Source organism: Otolemur garnettii, unplaced genomic scaffold (assembly GCF_000181295.1).
Source record: "Otolemur garnettii isolate 467f Iridium unplaced genomic scaffold, OtoGar3 scaffold00101, whole genome shotgun sequence".
Classification (NCBI taxonomy): Eukaryota; Metazoa; Chordata; class Mammalia; order Primates; family Galagidae; genus Otolemur; species Otolemur garnettii.
In genome coordinates this window covers 2,997,727-3,013,316 of record NW_003852496.1, presented here as the reverse complement: position 1 = coordinate 3,013,316, position 15,590 = coordinate 2,997,727, and the positions used below count along the sequence as shown (strand labels likewise).

The following is a 15,590-nucleotide window of genomic DNA, read 5'->3' as shown; positions in this document are numbered from 1 at the left end:
GCTGTCATTGTTGTTTAGCAGGCCCAGGCTGGATTCGAACCCGCCACCTTAGGTGTATGTGGCTGGCGCCTTAGCCACTTGAGACACAGGCGCCAAGCCGAGAATCGGGCACTTTAAAGAGACAAATGAGCTTACCATTCTGAATCTGAGCCACTTTTTTGGATATCTCTCCAATAATCTGTAAAATAAATAAATAAATAAAAGGGAGTACATGCGTGACTTTTGAATATGTTTGAAAGCACAGGAAAACAATAATTCAAAAACAGTAATTCAAAGTACTTAACACACTGGTTGAAGAGTCACTTAGATAATAAGCAGCAAAGATTTGTTACTCCTACTAAGACCAGATTTACCCAGGATGTACCTGTCGTCTCCACTTCTCAGCTTTAGGCAGCTCCGTACATTCTGAGGCAAGGAAGGGTCTTCGTTCCTAAGAATCAGCAAAATAACACATGTTGCCACTATACTAGTTACAAACTTCATGCAACATTCACAACTGATTCAGGTCTGAGGTCCAAATGCTAATGGTCTACACGCACTTGAAGTTTCCGTTCCAGATGATCCTCATCAAGCCATAAACCTCACTTTATAATCTCCTTAGGAAAACATCCATTATACCTAGTACAGTGAAACAAAGCAAACAACTTCAATGCCTAGTAATACAGAGTTGGCTAAATAAACTAGATAATAGCCATTTCATGGCATATTTTTAATACTTAAGAAATGATTGCTATCAGTGTTTAGAACACAGCATAAATATGCCTGTGTTTGGGTGTGCGTACGTATACATATGCATGGATGTGAGGCTTCAAAAAAAACTAAAAAAAGAAAAACATCCATGGAATGGCATATATCATCTCTAACCTGGAGAGCATTTACTGGTTTTAGATTAGAGCTGCTCCCCACATCACACACTTGCTAATATTCAAGTTTAGAGCTGTCTAATAATAAGGTATCTAGTCATCATACTCAGAAGAACCAGAGAAACTGACAGCCAGGGCATCTCACTGCCTCAGCTATAGGGAGATACAGCTGGATTCAATGTACAGACCCATAAGCGTGCCAGCAAGTCCAGATAAATGGGAAGATTTAAAGTTTGAAGTCTGTCCACGAGGACGTTTTACTGCATTTATTCTTAATACTTTACAATTCATAAGGGAGATTTATTTACACCAACCTTCACTTTTCCCTCTTCCAACTGAGCTTGGCGAAATCTTGCTAAGGCCGTCCTACCAGGAATATAAAAGACTCCATTAAAACATGCTCAGAGATTTCTCATTACCCATGTTCCCAGATGGGGCAGACCTGCTCATAACCACATTTAATGTCATTCATACATATTACGATTAAGAAAGCATGGGGGCCAGGCACAGTGGCTCACGTTCATAATCCTAGCACTCTAGGAGGCTGAGGTGGGTGGATTGCCTGAGCTCAGGAGTTCTAGACCAGTCTAGCAAAAGCGAGACCCATCTCTACTAAAAACAGAAAAACTAGCTGGGCATTATGGCGAGCACCCTGGCTGGGGCAAGAGACTAGCTTGACTCCAAGAGTCTGAGGTTGCGTGAGCTACCACACTGTCTACCCAGGGTGGCAGAGTGAGACTCTGTCTCCAAAAACAAAAGAAAGCACAGGGTAGTCAATGGTTTCCATGTTCCAGGGAACAGACCCTTGGCAGTGCTTTGCAACCTTTTTATCTCACAGCACACTTAAACCTATACTCAAATTTCTGTGGCACACTCAAATTATGATTTTAAAAAGAGTAAAAAAAAGAACATACTGGCTCGGTGCCTGTGGCTCAAGCAGTTAAGGCACCAGCCACATACACCTGAACTGGAGGGTTCGAATCCAGCCTGGGCCCACCAAACTACAATGACGGCTGTAACCAAAAAATGGCCAGGCATTGTGGCAGGCGCCTGTAGTCCCAGCTACTTGGGAGGCTGAGGCAGGAGACTCGCTTGAGCCCAGGACTTGGAGGTTGCTGTGAGCTGTGATGCCATGGCACTCTACCCAGGGGGACAGCTTGAGGCTCTGTCTCAAAAAAAAAAAAAAAAAAAAAGAACATACTTACTGTAATCTGAACTTCTTTCAAAAATAATTTAATTAATGAACTTTAAAAATTTGGGGGGCACACCTAAGATCCTCTCACAGTGCACCAGCGTGCTGCTGCACACCAGTTGAAAATCACTGGCTATTTGTTTTCCTGAACACCCAGGTATCTAATTTATTTACATTGCACATAAGGACTGTGTGAAACTATTTACTGACACTAGGATGAGCAACACATCCAGATGTTAAAAGAATAATATCATGGCATGCTCTAGCTGTCATCGCACAACTCCTACACCAACCACAGGTGAACAAATGTGCATCTAATGTACATTCTAGAAGCTGTCAGACAATACTCACAGGGGTCAGTCACAGTGGCTCATGCCTATAATCCTGGCACTCTGGGAGGCTGAGGTAGGAGGATTGCCCAAGTTGAGGAGTTAGAGACCAGCCTGAGCAAAAAAGAGCAAGACCTCATCTCTAAAAATAGCTGGGCGTTGTGTTGTGGCGGATGCCTATAGTCCCAGCTACTTGGGAGGCTAAGGCAAGAGAATTGCTTGAGCCAAAGAATTTGAGGTTGCTGTGAGCTGTGGTGCCATGACACTCTATTGAAGGTGACATACTAAGACTCTGTCTCAAAAAAGAAAGAAAAGTCCATTCCTTCGACCTCTGCCCCCACCCCCACCGCCGCTGCCACCGCCTGCCAGGAAGGGAGGAAGAGGGAGAGGAGCCCACGTCGCCTGTCACCCAAGTCCTCCAGCCGCACCACTGGAAGAGTGTAAGATGTTCACCTGCACCCCTGCTCTGATCCGAGCTGGATCCAGAGTTGCATACAACCAATTTCTGCATCAGTGTTATCTCGACCAGAGGCTAGGACTGGAGAGGGCTCTGCAGTATTTAATGGGGCTCAGAATGGTGTGTCTCAGCTGATCCGAAGGGAGTTTCAGATCAGTGCAATCAGCAGAGACTGATACTGCTGCCAAGTTCATTGGTGCAGGTGCTCCAACAGTAGGAGTGGCTGGTTCTGGTGCTGGTATTGGACCAGTCTTTGGCAGCCTTATCATTGGTTATGCCAGAAACCCATCACTGAAGCAGCAGCTGTTCTCATATGCTATCCTGGGATTTGCCTTGTCTGAAGCTATGGGTCTCTCTTGTTTGATGGTTGCTTTCTTGATTTTGTTTGCCATGTAACAAATTACTGCTTGAAATGTTGACATTCATATTAATTACGGGTATAATTCTGTGTATCTTACTGTGACTCCGAAAACTGTAGTATTGGTGTCATGGAAATGTACGTTACTTCCAAACTCATTTCATTAAAGATAAAAACTTTCTTTTTTTTTTTTTTTTTGAGACAGAGCCTCAAGCTGTCCCCCTGGGCAGAGTGCCCTGGCATTACAGCTCACAGCAACCTCCAACTCCTGGGCTCAAGCGAGTCTCCTGCCTCCGCCTCCCAAGTAGCTGGGACCACAGGCGCCCGCCACAACGCCCGGCTATTTTTTGGTTGCAGCCGTCATTGTTGTTTGGCGGGTCCGGGCTGGGGATTTGAACCCGCCACCTTAGGTGTACGTGGCTGGCACCTTAGCCAGTTGAGCTATAGGCGCCGAGCCAAGATAAAAACTTTCAAAAAGAAAAGAAAGAAAAGAAAATACTAATGGGGAAAACAAATAGGGAAAAAAGAGAACGCTATATGCAGAGAAAGAAACAGCTTTTTATTTTTTTATTTATTTAACTTTTTTTTTTTTTAGAGACAGTGTCTCACTTTGTCTCCTTCAGTAGAGTGCCGTAGCATCACAGCTCACAGCAACCTCCAGCTCTTGGGCTTAGGGTATTCTCTTGCCTCAGCCTCCCGAGTAGCTGGGACTACAGGTACCCACCACAACGCCCGGCTGTTTTTTTGTTCTTGTTGCAGTTTGGCCAGGGCCAGGTTTGAACCCGCCACCCTTGGTATATGGGGCTGGCGCCCTACTCACTGAGCCACAGGTGCTACCCAGAAACAGCTTTTTAAAAAGGTTCATATACCAAGAGGAAAAAATGAGTTCTGTGGTGGTTATTATGTTACACAAAGTTTACAGCAGGATATGGGTTGATACTTACATGGCCTTTTCTGCATTTCGAGCCTGGAAGGAGAGAGAAGGGAAGAAAATTGCCAATGTTTAAAATACTTTTTTTCTCATTTACTTTTTTTTTTAATTAAACCATAGCAGTGTATTTTAAAGTTTTTTTGGTTTTGTTTTTGGATACTTAAGCAGTTAAGGTACCATTTACCTCTTAGTAAAAAGTTTTTTGAGACAGAGCCTCAAGCAGTCCCCCTGGGTAGAGTTCTATGGCATCACAGCTCACAGCAACCTCCAACTCCTGGGCTCAAGTGAGTCTCCTGCCTCTGCCTCTGCCTCCCAAGTAGCTGGGACCACAGGTGCCCGCCACAACGCCCAGCTATTTTTTGGTTGCAGCTGTCATTGTTATTTGGGGGACTCGGGCTGATTCAAACCTGCCACCTTAGGTGTATGTGGCTAGCACCTTAGCCCCTTGAGCCACAGGCGCAGAGCCTTAGTAAAAAGTTTGACAAGGATACAGCTACTAGCAGACTGTTTTAACTGCAATAAGAACAACAAAAAATTCAAACGGTCCCCAAATCCTTTGACTTATACAGTAATCCTCCATTAAAATCTTTACTCCTGGCCATGTGTCACTGTGGCTTCACACTTGGCTTAAGCCCAACAGTTTGAGGTTGCTGTGAGCTGTAACACACCAAGCACTGTAACCAAGGGCAACAAAATGAGACTCTGCTCAAAACAAACAAACAAACAAACAAAAAACACTTTACTCCTCCACTGTTCCTAATACTCCCATTTGTCCTTCAAATTTTACTTTATCTCCACTCCAGAAAGTTCCTTCATGACTTTCTTCTCCATTAGAGAAGGTGGTCCCCTTTATTGGGGTTTATATTAACCAGGAAGTTAACCATCACAATTCGCATCATAAACATTAACCATCACAACTTTCTCTTCCTTTGCAGTGGAATTTGGGGAATGTTAAGTCTCAAGACTAGCTTTTACAAAGTGAATTTACATAAGTACTGTGACACTAGCGTCAAGTTAATTATCCCTGCAACACAGTGTTAGGCAGAGAACGTTTTCTGGGTTGTAGTATAAACAGAAAGAATACTTGCTGAGTAAGGGACTCTTACTCCCAGCTCTTCTACTTACCATCCCTGAGAAGTAGTCTCTCTAAACTTCAGTCTCCCCATCTTTACAATTGGGATCATATCTCTTATACAGACAGCATGATGATTTAATGAGATAAATACAGGAAGGCGTCAGGCACACAGTTTATAGACACTCCTCCAAACGGAGTTCAGGCTCAGCGTCTGTAGCTCAGCAGCTAGGACGCCAGCTACATACACCGGGGCTGGCAGATTCGAACCCAGCCTGCCCCTGCCAAACAACAATGACAACTACAACCAAAAAATAGCCAGGAGCTGCCCCGGGCGCCTGTAGTGCCAGCTACTTGGGAGGCTGAGGCAAGAGAATCGCTTAAGCCCAAGAGTTTGAGGTTGCTGTGAGTCGTGACGCCACCGCACTCTACCCAGGGCGACAAAGTGAGACCGTCAAAAAAAAAAGAAAGAGAGAGTTCGGCTTAAATCTCCTTTCAGACTCTCCCTTTCAACTGATACGGAAACAAACCCGGCAAATGCTTAGTGGGCAAAGGAGCACAGCGGTAATTTGGGAAATATCCTCCCACGGAAAGGACTGCTTCTAATACTGGTATCTCCCTTTGGGATCTTATGCTCATAAATCTACAATGGCTTTCTTTTCTATAACCTCACTATAGTGTCCTGTGCTGCTGCTTCTTTTTCTTTTTTTAAACTATAGCTTACAACTGTGCTTCTTATAGGGGCTTCATTTAATGAAACTAATGTCGTAGCCAATACTTTGGTAACTAAGCATTATCTTTTTATCGTCACTATATGCATTTTCACATTTACACTCCATAAACCCTTCTGGAACACATAAAGAAGTCGATCGCGCTGGACCACAGCGATCATACCCTCATACACTTCCTGTCATTCATTTACCCAAGAAATGCTGAACACCTACAAGATGCCAGTTTTAGAAGTTAAGGAAGCAACAGTTAAGAGCTACCTCGTGAAGCTTCTATCTGGTGGGGCAGACCGAGAACAGACAAATAATCCCAGAAATACATAGTCTGCTCTTGATCTCCCCCGTGGGACTGGGGAACAGCTGTCTCGCGCCACGCACCGTGACCCAGAGTGGGGTCCTTGCGCCTGTTTCAATTGCCCTATCGGTTACGTGAAGAGCTTCGTCGGAATTAAAACCATGTCCACGATGGTAACGCGCAATTTTCTCTTTCAACTTCTGACAGGTAAGAGAGGCAGGATGAGAACATCCACGTTACCCCCGAGGAGTCTGAAGCCTGCAGTGTTGCAACCCTGAACCCCGACGTCACCAGCACCCCAGGAGGGCTGGGAGCCCTCACAGCTGCCCGTTCCCTCGCCCCTCCCTCCCCTGCCCGCCCAACTCACCATGGTGGAGGTGAAGGCGCCGCCAGCAGCCCCGCGTCCCCAGGCCGGACTGTCAGCCCTCACCAGGAGTCAGGATTCCGATTGCTCGCAGGAAGTGACGTGTCTGTCGGAAGGCTAAACGGGAAGGACCGGAACCAAGGACCGGAAGGGACCCGGACCAGCGGCCCGGCAGGGGGCCGTGCGGACACGCCCTGGGGGCGGGCTGCCCAGGGTGAATATGACGCCCCTAGGTGCTTGCGGAGGGCCGATCTTCGGCGGCTGGCTTTGTTCTCGCGATAACAACTTCCCGTGTTAATTATCGGTGCTGTGTTGGGCGAGGCGCGGTGGTGCACGTCTGTAATTTCCTGAACTCACTGGTTCGCGACCAGCCTGAGCAAGTGCCAGACCCCGTCTCTAAAAAAATAGCCGGGTGTTGTGGTGGGCGCCTGTAATCCCAGCTTCTCGGGAGGCGGAGACAAGAGAATCACTTAAGCCCAATAAGCCCAAGAACTTGAGGTTGCTGTGAACTGTGACGCCACCGCACTCTACCGAGGGCTACAAAGTGAGACTGTCTCTAAAAAAATAAATTGGTGCTATGAAAACCGGGCGTTGTGTGCGATTGTGTGGAAGGCCGCCTAGGGTTACTGTTGCTAATCTACTTATCCCAACGGCCCCATTTTGAGTCTTATGTGAGCGCAACTGTCCCGTTGTGGAAATTACTTTCCCTCATCTTGCTGACCACAGTCCGCACAATGGCCTGGGGCCGCGGGGCGAGCAAGTACAGCCCCGGCGCTGCAACCGGCCTCCGGGTGGGGGCGCTGGAGCGCTTCTCGGGTAAATCGGAGCAGTCGTGCTTCCTGGGGGGTGGAGCGGGCCAGACTTCCTAAACTCCTTTCCTTGTCATACACTTTATAAACTCGTCTCCTTAAGTCACTTGGCCTTTCATAGCTGAACTAGTGCTTGAGCTCACCCTCCGTGAAGACTGAATTTAACGTCCAGGAAAGAAAAAGCCAAACTTTAGGAGAGAGAAGGGTGATTGGACAAACGTGAGTCACGTCCCAGAGATGCGGTCATTGTGTGAGGGTACACTGCTGGGTCTAGAACCTCAGGTAAGGACCAAGAGGACAAAGGAGAGGCCAGTCAAGTTCCGATTCGTTACTCCCGTGCGGTGTGAGCAATGAAATAAGCTATGGTGGGGAAGGTATGCAGCAAGTTCAGCCAGTTAACAGCAGCTTTCCCTTTCAAGCACACTGGCCAGGGGTGGCCACCCAGCTGCAGCCGGGAGGCCCAACCCAGAAAGGGAAGCATCTGACATACAATTCAGCATCAGACAGGACAAATACTCGGAATAGTCACTAGGACCTCATTCCTGGACGGGACAAGGAACAAATTTTCTCTACAAGCTATATGGCTTCCCCAGTACAGACTCGATCTCCCTGCCTCTCTGGCAGCTAGGTTCAGGATTAAAAAATGACCAGCAGTTGTTTTGTCACTTAGGCGACACCCATGAAAAGAGCAGACATCCTTTCTCCTTTTTCCCATCTCTGCTGAAAAAATAAACAGGAACAGCCAATTTAAACGCACAAACAGTACTGTGAGGGTGCAAGCAAGTCCCTCTTCCAGCTCCAAAATACGGAGCTCTATAAAAAGAAAAATGTCAAGATCACTGCACTCAGGTGTCGTTACAGCAGCTTAACATTTCCTTTAAGTATCTGATCCCAAACCACTAGTCACTCCTCAAATGAGACTTTTTAGACACCGCCATACCTTTACTCACTAAATCCCTGACTCTAGGATGCAGAGATCACATGCAACAGGATTCAAAAAACATTACCTATACTGATTGCCCTAGAATCCACTGTCCCTATATACTCACCCGAGTTTCACTTGGGACTGGTTTCTGAAGGGGACACTTCCTAGAGTGGTACTGGGAGCTAGAGCAAGCTAGTCCATAAGTGCTGTCTCCACAGTCACTACCGTTAGGCTTAAGACTCAAACCGACCTAGTCAGGGAGTCCCAATACTTGCTTGCAATTCTGGGCGGAATATAACCTGCTGGATGTCAAACCAGATATAATACCAGAAACTGCTGTCAGCTACTTTTGGACTCAGAAGAGGGGACAAGACTCACTACTGTTTGGTGGGATCAATGAACTGATAACGCCCTGACTCCAACTGACTACTCAACCAAGTCCCTTTAGCGTTAAAAAAAAAAAAAGTAAGAACCAGACTTATCTTGCCCATCTACTAAATGGCCTTCTTTCTCTGCTTCTGTGGATCCTTTGTTCATGCTGCTCCTTTGGTCTGTCGCACAACTCCTCCACCTGCCTAATCAGCCTAGTTGATGCTTATCATTTCACAAACTGTATTCATAACCTGGTTTCACCACTTATAAGCTGTGTGGCCTTAGATGACTTACCTTTTTTTTCTTTTTTATTTTTTGAGACAAGAGCCTCAAGCTGTCCCCCTGAGTTGAATGCTCTGGCATCACAGCAACCTCCAACTCCTGGGCTCAAGTGAGTCTCCTGCCTCCACCTCCCAAGTAGCTGGGACCACAGGCGCCCACCACAATGCCTGGCTATTTTTTTGGTTGCAGCTGTCGTTTGGCGGGCCCGGGCTGGATTTGAACCTGCCACCTTAGGTGTATGTGGCTGGCGCCGAGCCGACTTACCTTCTTTATGTTAGTTTTTCCTGTGAGTTGGCATATAGTATTTACCTTTTAAATGTTCTCATTTTTCCTCTTACATGATAATGGGACATTAGGTTTACAGAGTTAGTTTAGAGGAGACATGTCATACCAAGTACTCAGATCTATGTTCTTTTCAGTGATGAGTTCTAAATAAAAAAATTTCAAGCTGTGCAGTCAGGCTTATTATGAAGCCTAACCTAACCCCTAGACAGTCTGTTGGGCCTGTCTCAGGGCCTTGTATAACTTCCTCAAAAAGCTCTGATTTACAGGCCTCTCTCTCAAATCTTTTTTTTTTAAATCTCTATCACCACCCCTGGCCCTGACATGTAAGATTTGATGGCTGAATAGTGAAAGAACGAAAATAGCACTGCCCTGCCTTTTCCGTGCTGACAGTCCCAATTTATATTTGACTGAACATTTTTATAGCACTCTGTACTCAGTATCAAAGTAGGTATCTATGTATTTCTATTTATCTACACAGTTGTCTCCCTGTACCTTTGGGGAACTAGTTCCAGGTTCCCACATCCCTACCCCCCAAATCTGCAGATGCTCAAGTCCCTCAGATAAAATGATATAGCATTTGCATTTAACCTACTGACATTCTCTTGTGTACTTTAAATCATCTCTAGATAACTTATGCTTAACACAATGTAAATAGTTTATATTGTACTTTTAATTTGTCTTACTTTCATTGTTGTATTGTTACATTATTGGTATGTTTTTCATTTTCACTATGTAGTTGGTTGAATCTAAAGATAGGGAGGGCTAAGCCTATCAGTTATCAATATATGCCCCAACTGTGACCTAGCATCACATCACATTACTAATCCTAAAGGGACAGTTGTAAACTTCAGTCTAGCGGGCTGAATTTAACCTACAAGTCTCCTTTGATTTACACGTTATAAAAATTGGAAAAATCTGGCAGGGCATAGAGGCTCATGTTTGTGATCATTGGCACTCTGGGAGGCCAAGGCATGTGGATTGCTTGAGCCCAAGTTTGAGACCAACCTGAACAAGAGACCCTGTCTCTACTAAAAATAGAAAAACTAGCCAGGCATTATGGTGGGTGCTTATAGTACCAATTACTGGGGAGACTGAAAAAAGAGGACTCCTTGAGTCCAAGACACTTGAGATTGCTGTGAGCTGTGATGACACCACAGCACTCTCCCCAAGGTGACAAAACGAGACTCTGTCTCAACAAAAAAATGTTGATTTGGGGTAACACTGAACCCACAGTTCTGCATAGCAACCACTCAGGTGAAAAATTCTGGTATTTTATTAGCCCATGTGTCATAAGCAGGTTGAATTAATGTACATTAAGTGAAAAAACCGCAGTATTAAAGAGATCTTTTCCATCTTTTTGTGACACAGCAAGAGAAGACACATATGTCTGACACCCACCCCCTAGCACTTATACAAGGGCCTCACTGTCCTCCACTAATAAGGATTCACTAGTAAGGAACTAGGGAAGCTCCCCCAAAACATCCACACCCTCATTCCCCAAACCTGTAAATGTTACCTTACACAGCACTAGGGATTTTCCAGGTGTGAGTAAGGATCCTGAGATGGGAAGATTACCTCAGACTATCCATTGAGAAAACTAAAGCTCAGTGGTTAGGATGCCAGCCACCTATACCAGGGCTGGCAGGTTAGAACCCGGGCCAGACCTGCTAAACCACAACAAAAAAATAGCCGGGCCTTGTGGCGGGCGCCTGTAGTCCCAACTACTTAGGAGGCTGAGGCAAGAGAATTGCTTAGGTCCAAGAGTTGGAGGTTACTGTGAGCTGTGACACTACAGCACTCTACAGAGGGCAACACCGTGACTCTTGTCTCAAAAATAAACAGACAGACAGACAGATAGAAAGAAGTTGGTGATTTAGACACCAGCCAAAGAAAACAGAAAAGCCTCTGGAAGCTGTTAGACAAAGATTCTCCCCAAGAGCTTCAAGAAGGAAAGCAGCCCTGCTGACGCTTTTTTTTTTTGCAGTTTTTGGCTGGGGCTGGGCTTGAACCCATCACCTTTGGCATATGGGGTCAGCGCCCTACTCCTTCGAGCCAAAGGCGCTGCCCCCATGTACCAAGGGTGATGGGTTCGTGCCTGGCCCCAGCCAAACTGCAACAAAAATATAGCCAGGCGTTGTGGTGGACGCCTATAGTCCTAGCTACTGGGGAGGCTGAGGCAGGAGAATCACCTAAGCCCAGGAGTTGGAAGTTGCTACGAGCTGTGATGCCATGGCACTCTACCAAGGGCAATAAAGTGAGACTCTGTCTCTTAAAAAACAAAACAAGACAAAAAAAACCCTTTCCCCCCATTTAAAAAAAAAAAAAAGCTTGCAGTAATCTGTCACAGCAACAATATAGTACGTGCTGTACTTTGCAACTAGACAATGGGCAGAGGTTGGAAGAATTGAGTGTGACAGACAAAGACTAGAAAGCCTTGACAAGAGTGTAAAAATACTTTAACAATTCTGCTAAGGAGGGCTCCAAAGGAAGTAAGTTTAATAGTTTCTCTATAGTCTTAGAGAATACTTGACTCACGAGACTATTTGTAAAACTGTGGACATTTACAGTGCTGCTGGTAAGCAACATGTTTTTGGAAACTGGAGAAAAGGGATCCTTAGTAGCAGAAACCACTGCTTATAGTGGTTTATAGGACACATTTATAGCACAAATGTGTCCTATAATTTACCAACAATGATGAATTTGCATATCTAATTGAAGTTTTGTGGTTTCTTCTTGTTGCTTATAGTGAAACACAAGAAAGAGATACACTGAGGGAAGATGTGAAGCACAAAGACACCAGGAATTGACTTGGGAAATTCTCAGCTTATCAGGATAGCAAAGAATGCTAAAATTGGGGGTGGAAGACGGCAGAGAGTTGGTTATTGAAGGTGGGTGACAGCTACAGTGAAATTCAATGAACTATTATCTCTCCTTGTTTAAAATTTTCCACAATAAAAAACGTTTTTCAAGTTACTCTCACATCAGTTAGGCATGGTTGCTCACAGCTATGATTCCCAGCACTTTGGGAGGCGGAGCAAGATCTTGAGGCCTTGCGTTCTAGACTAGCCAGGGCAAAGTAACAAAACTTTATCTCTACAAAATATTTAAAAGATTAGCTGGGCATACTAGTGCACATCAGCAGTAGTAAGTCCTAATTACTTGAGGCCATGAGTTCAAGGTTTCAGTGAGCTATAATGACACTGCAGTCCAGCCTGGGTCACAAAAAAAACTGCCTTCCCTTAAAAAGGAAATCAAATAAAATTCATGTTTTATACATTACCATTTATCATTTTGCAAATATTCTAATTCTAAAGCATTTTTTGGTAGACCTATTTGATTGAGAAATCTAGTTAATGAAGCAATTCTGTAAAATGGGTGTACAACCTGCGGCCTTCGTGTACATTTAAGGACTGGTTTGTTTATCTGTGATGCTGGCCATCATAAAAAACATGCATGGTGGCTCGGCGCCTGTGGCTCAAGTAGCTGAGGCGCCCGCCACATACACCTAAGGTGGTGGGTTTGAATCCAGCCCAGGCCCGCCAAAACAACGATGGCTGCAACCATAAAATAGCCGCACTGTGGCGGGCGCCTGTGGTCCAAGCTACTTGGGAGGCAGAGGCAGGAGACTTGCTTGAGCCCAGGAGTTGGAGGTTGCTGTAAGTTGTGGTACCATGGCACTCTACCCAGGGGGATAGCTTGAGGTTGTCTCAAAAAAAAAAATGCACAGCCCATTTCTTTTGCTCATCAGCTCTCATTAGTGTTTGCATATTTAATGTGGCCAAAAATAGGTTGGACACCACAAAAGGCTGATACAAACCTTACAGCTAGGATACCCATAATTTAAAGTTAATTCCTAGAACCAGTGGAGCAGACTCTCTTCCACCCACAATACAGAATTATCAACTGTTTGAAAGTCATTGCCACATAAGTTCTTATTTCTATTCACATATATGCTGCTTGAAAATTAGTGAAAACAAAAATCTTGGCTCTGAATTTTGCCCTCTCCATTTTATCTGCTCAGGTTGACTGTGTATAAACTCACCCAAAATACCAGTGGACAAATGGTTATAGCTTGGATTGTCACCTCTTATCACTGGCAGAGTTAGATTTTTCTAACCATTAAACCTGGATGCACTGAACAAATACCCATCCCTCTTACTGAGTTTCCCCTGTATCACCCAGCCCTGAATCCACCTCTCTCAACCTTGAACCATTACCTGAAATCTAATCAATTCTTTATCAGAAGGCTCATAAGAACTCTGTATGATTATATAAGGCTGAGCCATAAATGGTAGGTTCCTCAGCCAAGCGTCAAGTCTAAGAAACATCCTAAGGCTATGTGCCTAATGCACGAATCTCTGTGGCTTACCAAGAGACATGCAACTACCAAGCCACAGGAGGAACAGGTTTAATACCACAGCTTGCTATTAGAACATTTACTACGAAATTCACAAACAGCAGTTAACTTCCTCAGCAAGGTTTTGTAGTATGACTGAAATAGATGTGAAGCAGTTATGTTTAATCAGTGCTCCATAAACTCTAACGTAAGCAAAACAGGGTAACTAAACGTAAAGCTCGGTGAAAACAATAACCACTGAGGCTGCTCTCAAAGGCAAGCTCCACCTGTGGGACTACGCCTTCGGTAAATTATTAAACTCAAAAGTTTTTAATCCAGTGGCATCTTAGAATCATTTAGAAACTTAAAAAATACCAATGGTCAGGACTCATCTCTGATAAATTCAAGACAAATGTCTGAGCCTCTCTTTCCAGTAAAAAGAGTATTACTGGCAATTACACCATAAGACTGTTATTAGGATTTATGCTTTTAAACTGTATCAACAATTACTAGAAAGTTGTTCTCTATCTATGCTTTATACTATGCTTTTTTTTTTTTTAAACAGAGTCTCACTTTGTTGCCCTTGGGTAGAGTGCCCTGGTGTTACAGCTCACAGTAGCCTCCAGCTCCTGGGCTTAAGCAATTCTCTTGCCTCAGCCCCCCAAGTAGCTGAGACTATAGGCAGCTGCCACAATTCCCAGCTACTTTTTTGTTGCAGTTTGGCCAGGGCCAGCGCCCTACTCACTGAGCCACAGGCGCCACTCAAAAGGTCACAGGAGTAGCCTCAAATACTTAAGGTTACATACTGCTGGTGCAATGCTTAACGATCATTACATATTGGGATATACTGCAAAAACAATGTACTCAAAACCTTTTAGAGAAATTATGGGCTATACGGTGCCTCACACCAGTAATCCTTGCACTTTGGGAGGCTGGCTGAGGAGGACTACTTGAGGTCAAGAGTCTGAGACTAGCCTGGGTAAGAGCAAGATCCCATCGCTATAAAATAAATAAATAAATAAATATATATATATATAAATAAATAAAAATAAATTAGCTGCCAGGTGTGGTGGCAAAGCACATATAGTCCCAGCTACTTGGTAGGCTAAGGTAAGAGGATTGCTTCAGTCCTGGAGAAGAAAAAAAAAAAAGAAAAAAGCCAACCTTTTCCTTCTGTGGTTAAGTGATTTTCAATATTTACAAAGAACCTCAAAACCAAAGAAGTAAACTAAAACTCTCAGTATAACTTTGGTTTTCCTAAAACAGTGCAATCACATCTACATTCCTATCAATCACATAACAAATTTGGCTCAGGGCTCGTAGCACATCGGTTACTGCACCAGCCATACACACCAAGGCTGGAGGGCTTGAAACTGGCCCGGGCCAGCTAAACAACAATGACAACTGCAACAAAAAATGGCCGGGTATTGTGGCAGCCACCTGTAGTCCCAGCTACTTGGGAGGCTTAGGCAAGAGAATCGCTTAAGCCCAAGAGTTTGAGGTTGCTGTGAGCTGTGGCACCATGGCAGTCTACCACGGGGGACACAGTGAGACACTGTCTCCAAAAAACTATATAAAAAAAAAAAACACATAACAAATTTATAAACTCAAAGCAACATCTGTACAAGGGATAATAAATGCTGAAACCATCAGGACACTGGAAACCAAGATAGGTTATTACACTTCCAAAGGAAATAAATACATACCACCACAGTGAAAAAATCTCCAAGACTGACTACTGTAATAAGTTCTGTACCAAATCTGAAACCCAATACCAAAAAGTACACACATTTAAAACATTCTTACTGGCTCAGCGCCTGTGGCTCAAGTGGCTAAGGCGCCAGTCACATACACCTGAGCTGGCGGGTTCAAATCCACCCCGGGCATTGTGGCAGGTGCCTGTAGTCCCAGCTACTTGGGAGGCTGAGGCAGGAGAATAGCTTGAGCCCAAGAAGTTGGAGGTTGCTGTGAGCAGTGATGCCACGGCACTCT

At 44.7% G+C, this 15,590-nt stretch overlaps 2 protein-coding genes and 1 pseudogene across 3 annotated transcripts in view; 1 reads left to right on the top strand and 2 right to left on the bottom strand.

Moving 5' to 3' along the window:
* The window catches only part of ISY1 (ISY1 splicing factor homolog), a 30,316-nt gene extending 23,650 nt beyond the window's left edge, over positions 1-6,666 (bottom strand). Inside the window, exons 1-5 of the mRNA XM_012809242.2 lie at positions 6,593-6,666; positions 4,144-4,166; positions 1,178-1,229; positions 365-430; positions 136-178 (exon numbers count right to left, since the gene is read on the bottom strand). Of these exons, the coding sequence (XP_012664696.1) occupies positions 136-178; positions 365-430; positions 1,178-1,229; positions 4,144-4,166; positions 6,593-6,595 (187 nt within the window). The 5' untranslated portion in view covers positions 6,596-6,666. The remainder of the gene's footprint in view (positions 1-135; positions 179-364; positions 431-1,177; positions 1,230-4,143; positions 4,167-6,592) is intronic.
* Positions 2,734-3,380, top strand: LOC111727347 (annotated as a pseudogene). The gene has a single exon (XR_002774924.1). The product of XR_002774924.1 is annotated as an ATP synthase F(0) complex subunit C3, mitochondrial pseudogene (transcript).
* Positions 6,667-7,256: 590 nt separating the features above from the next.
* CNBP (CCHC-type zinc finger nucleic acid binding protein) overlaps positions 7,257-15,590 on the bottom strand; it is a 24,269-nt gene continuing 15,935 nt past the window's right edge. The window contains exon 5 of the mRNA XM_023516964.1: positions 7,257-7,428. Within this exon, the coding sequence (XP_023372732.1) occupies positions 7,257-7,428 (172 nt within the window). The remainder of the gene's footprint in view (positions 7,429-15,590) is intronic.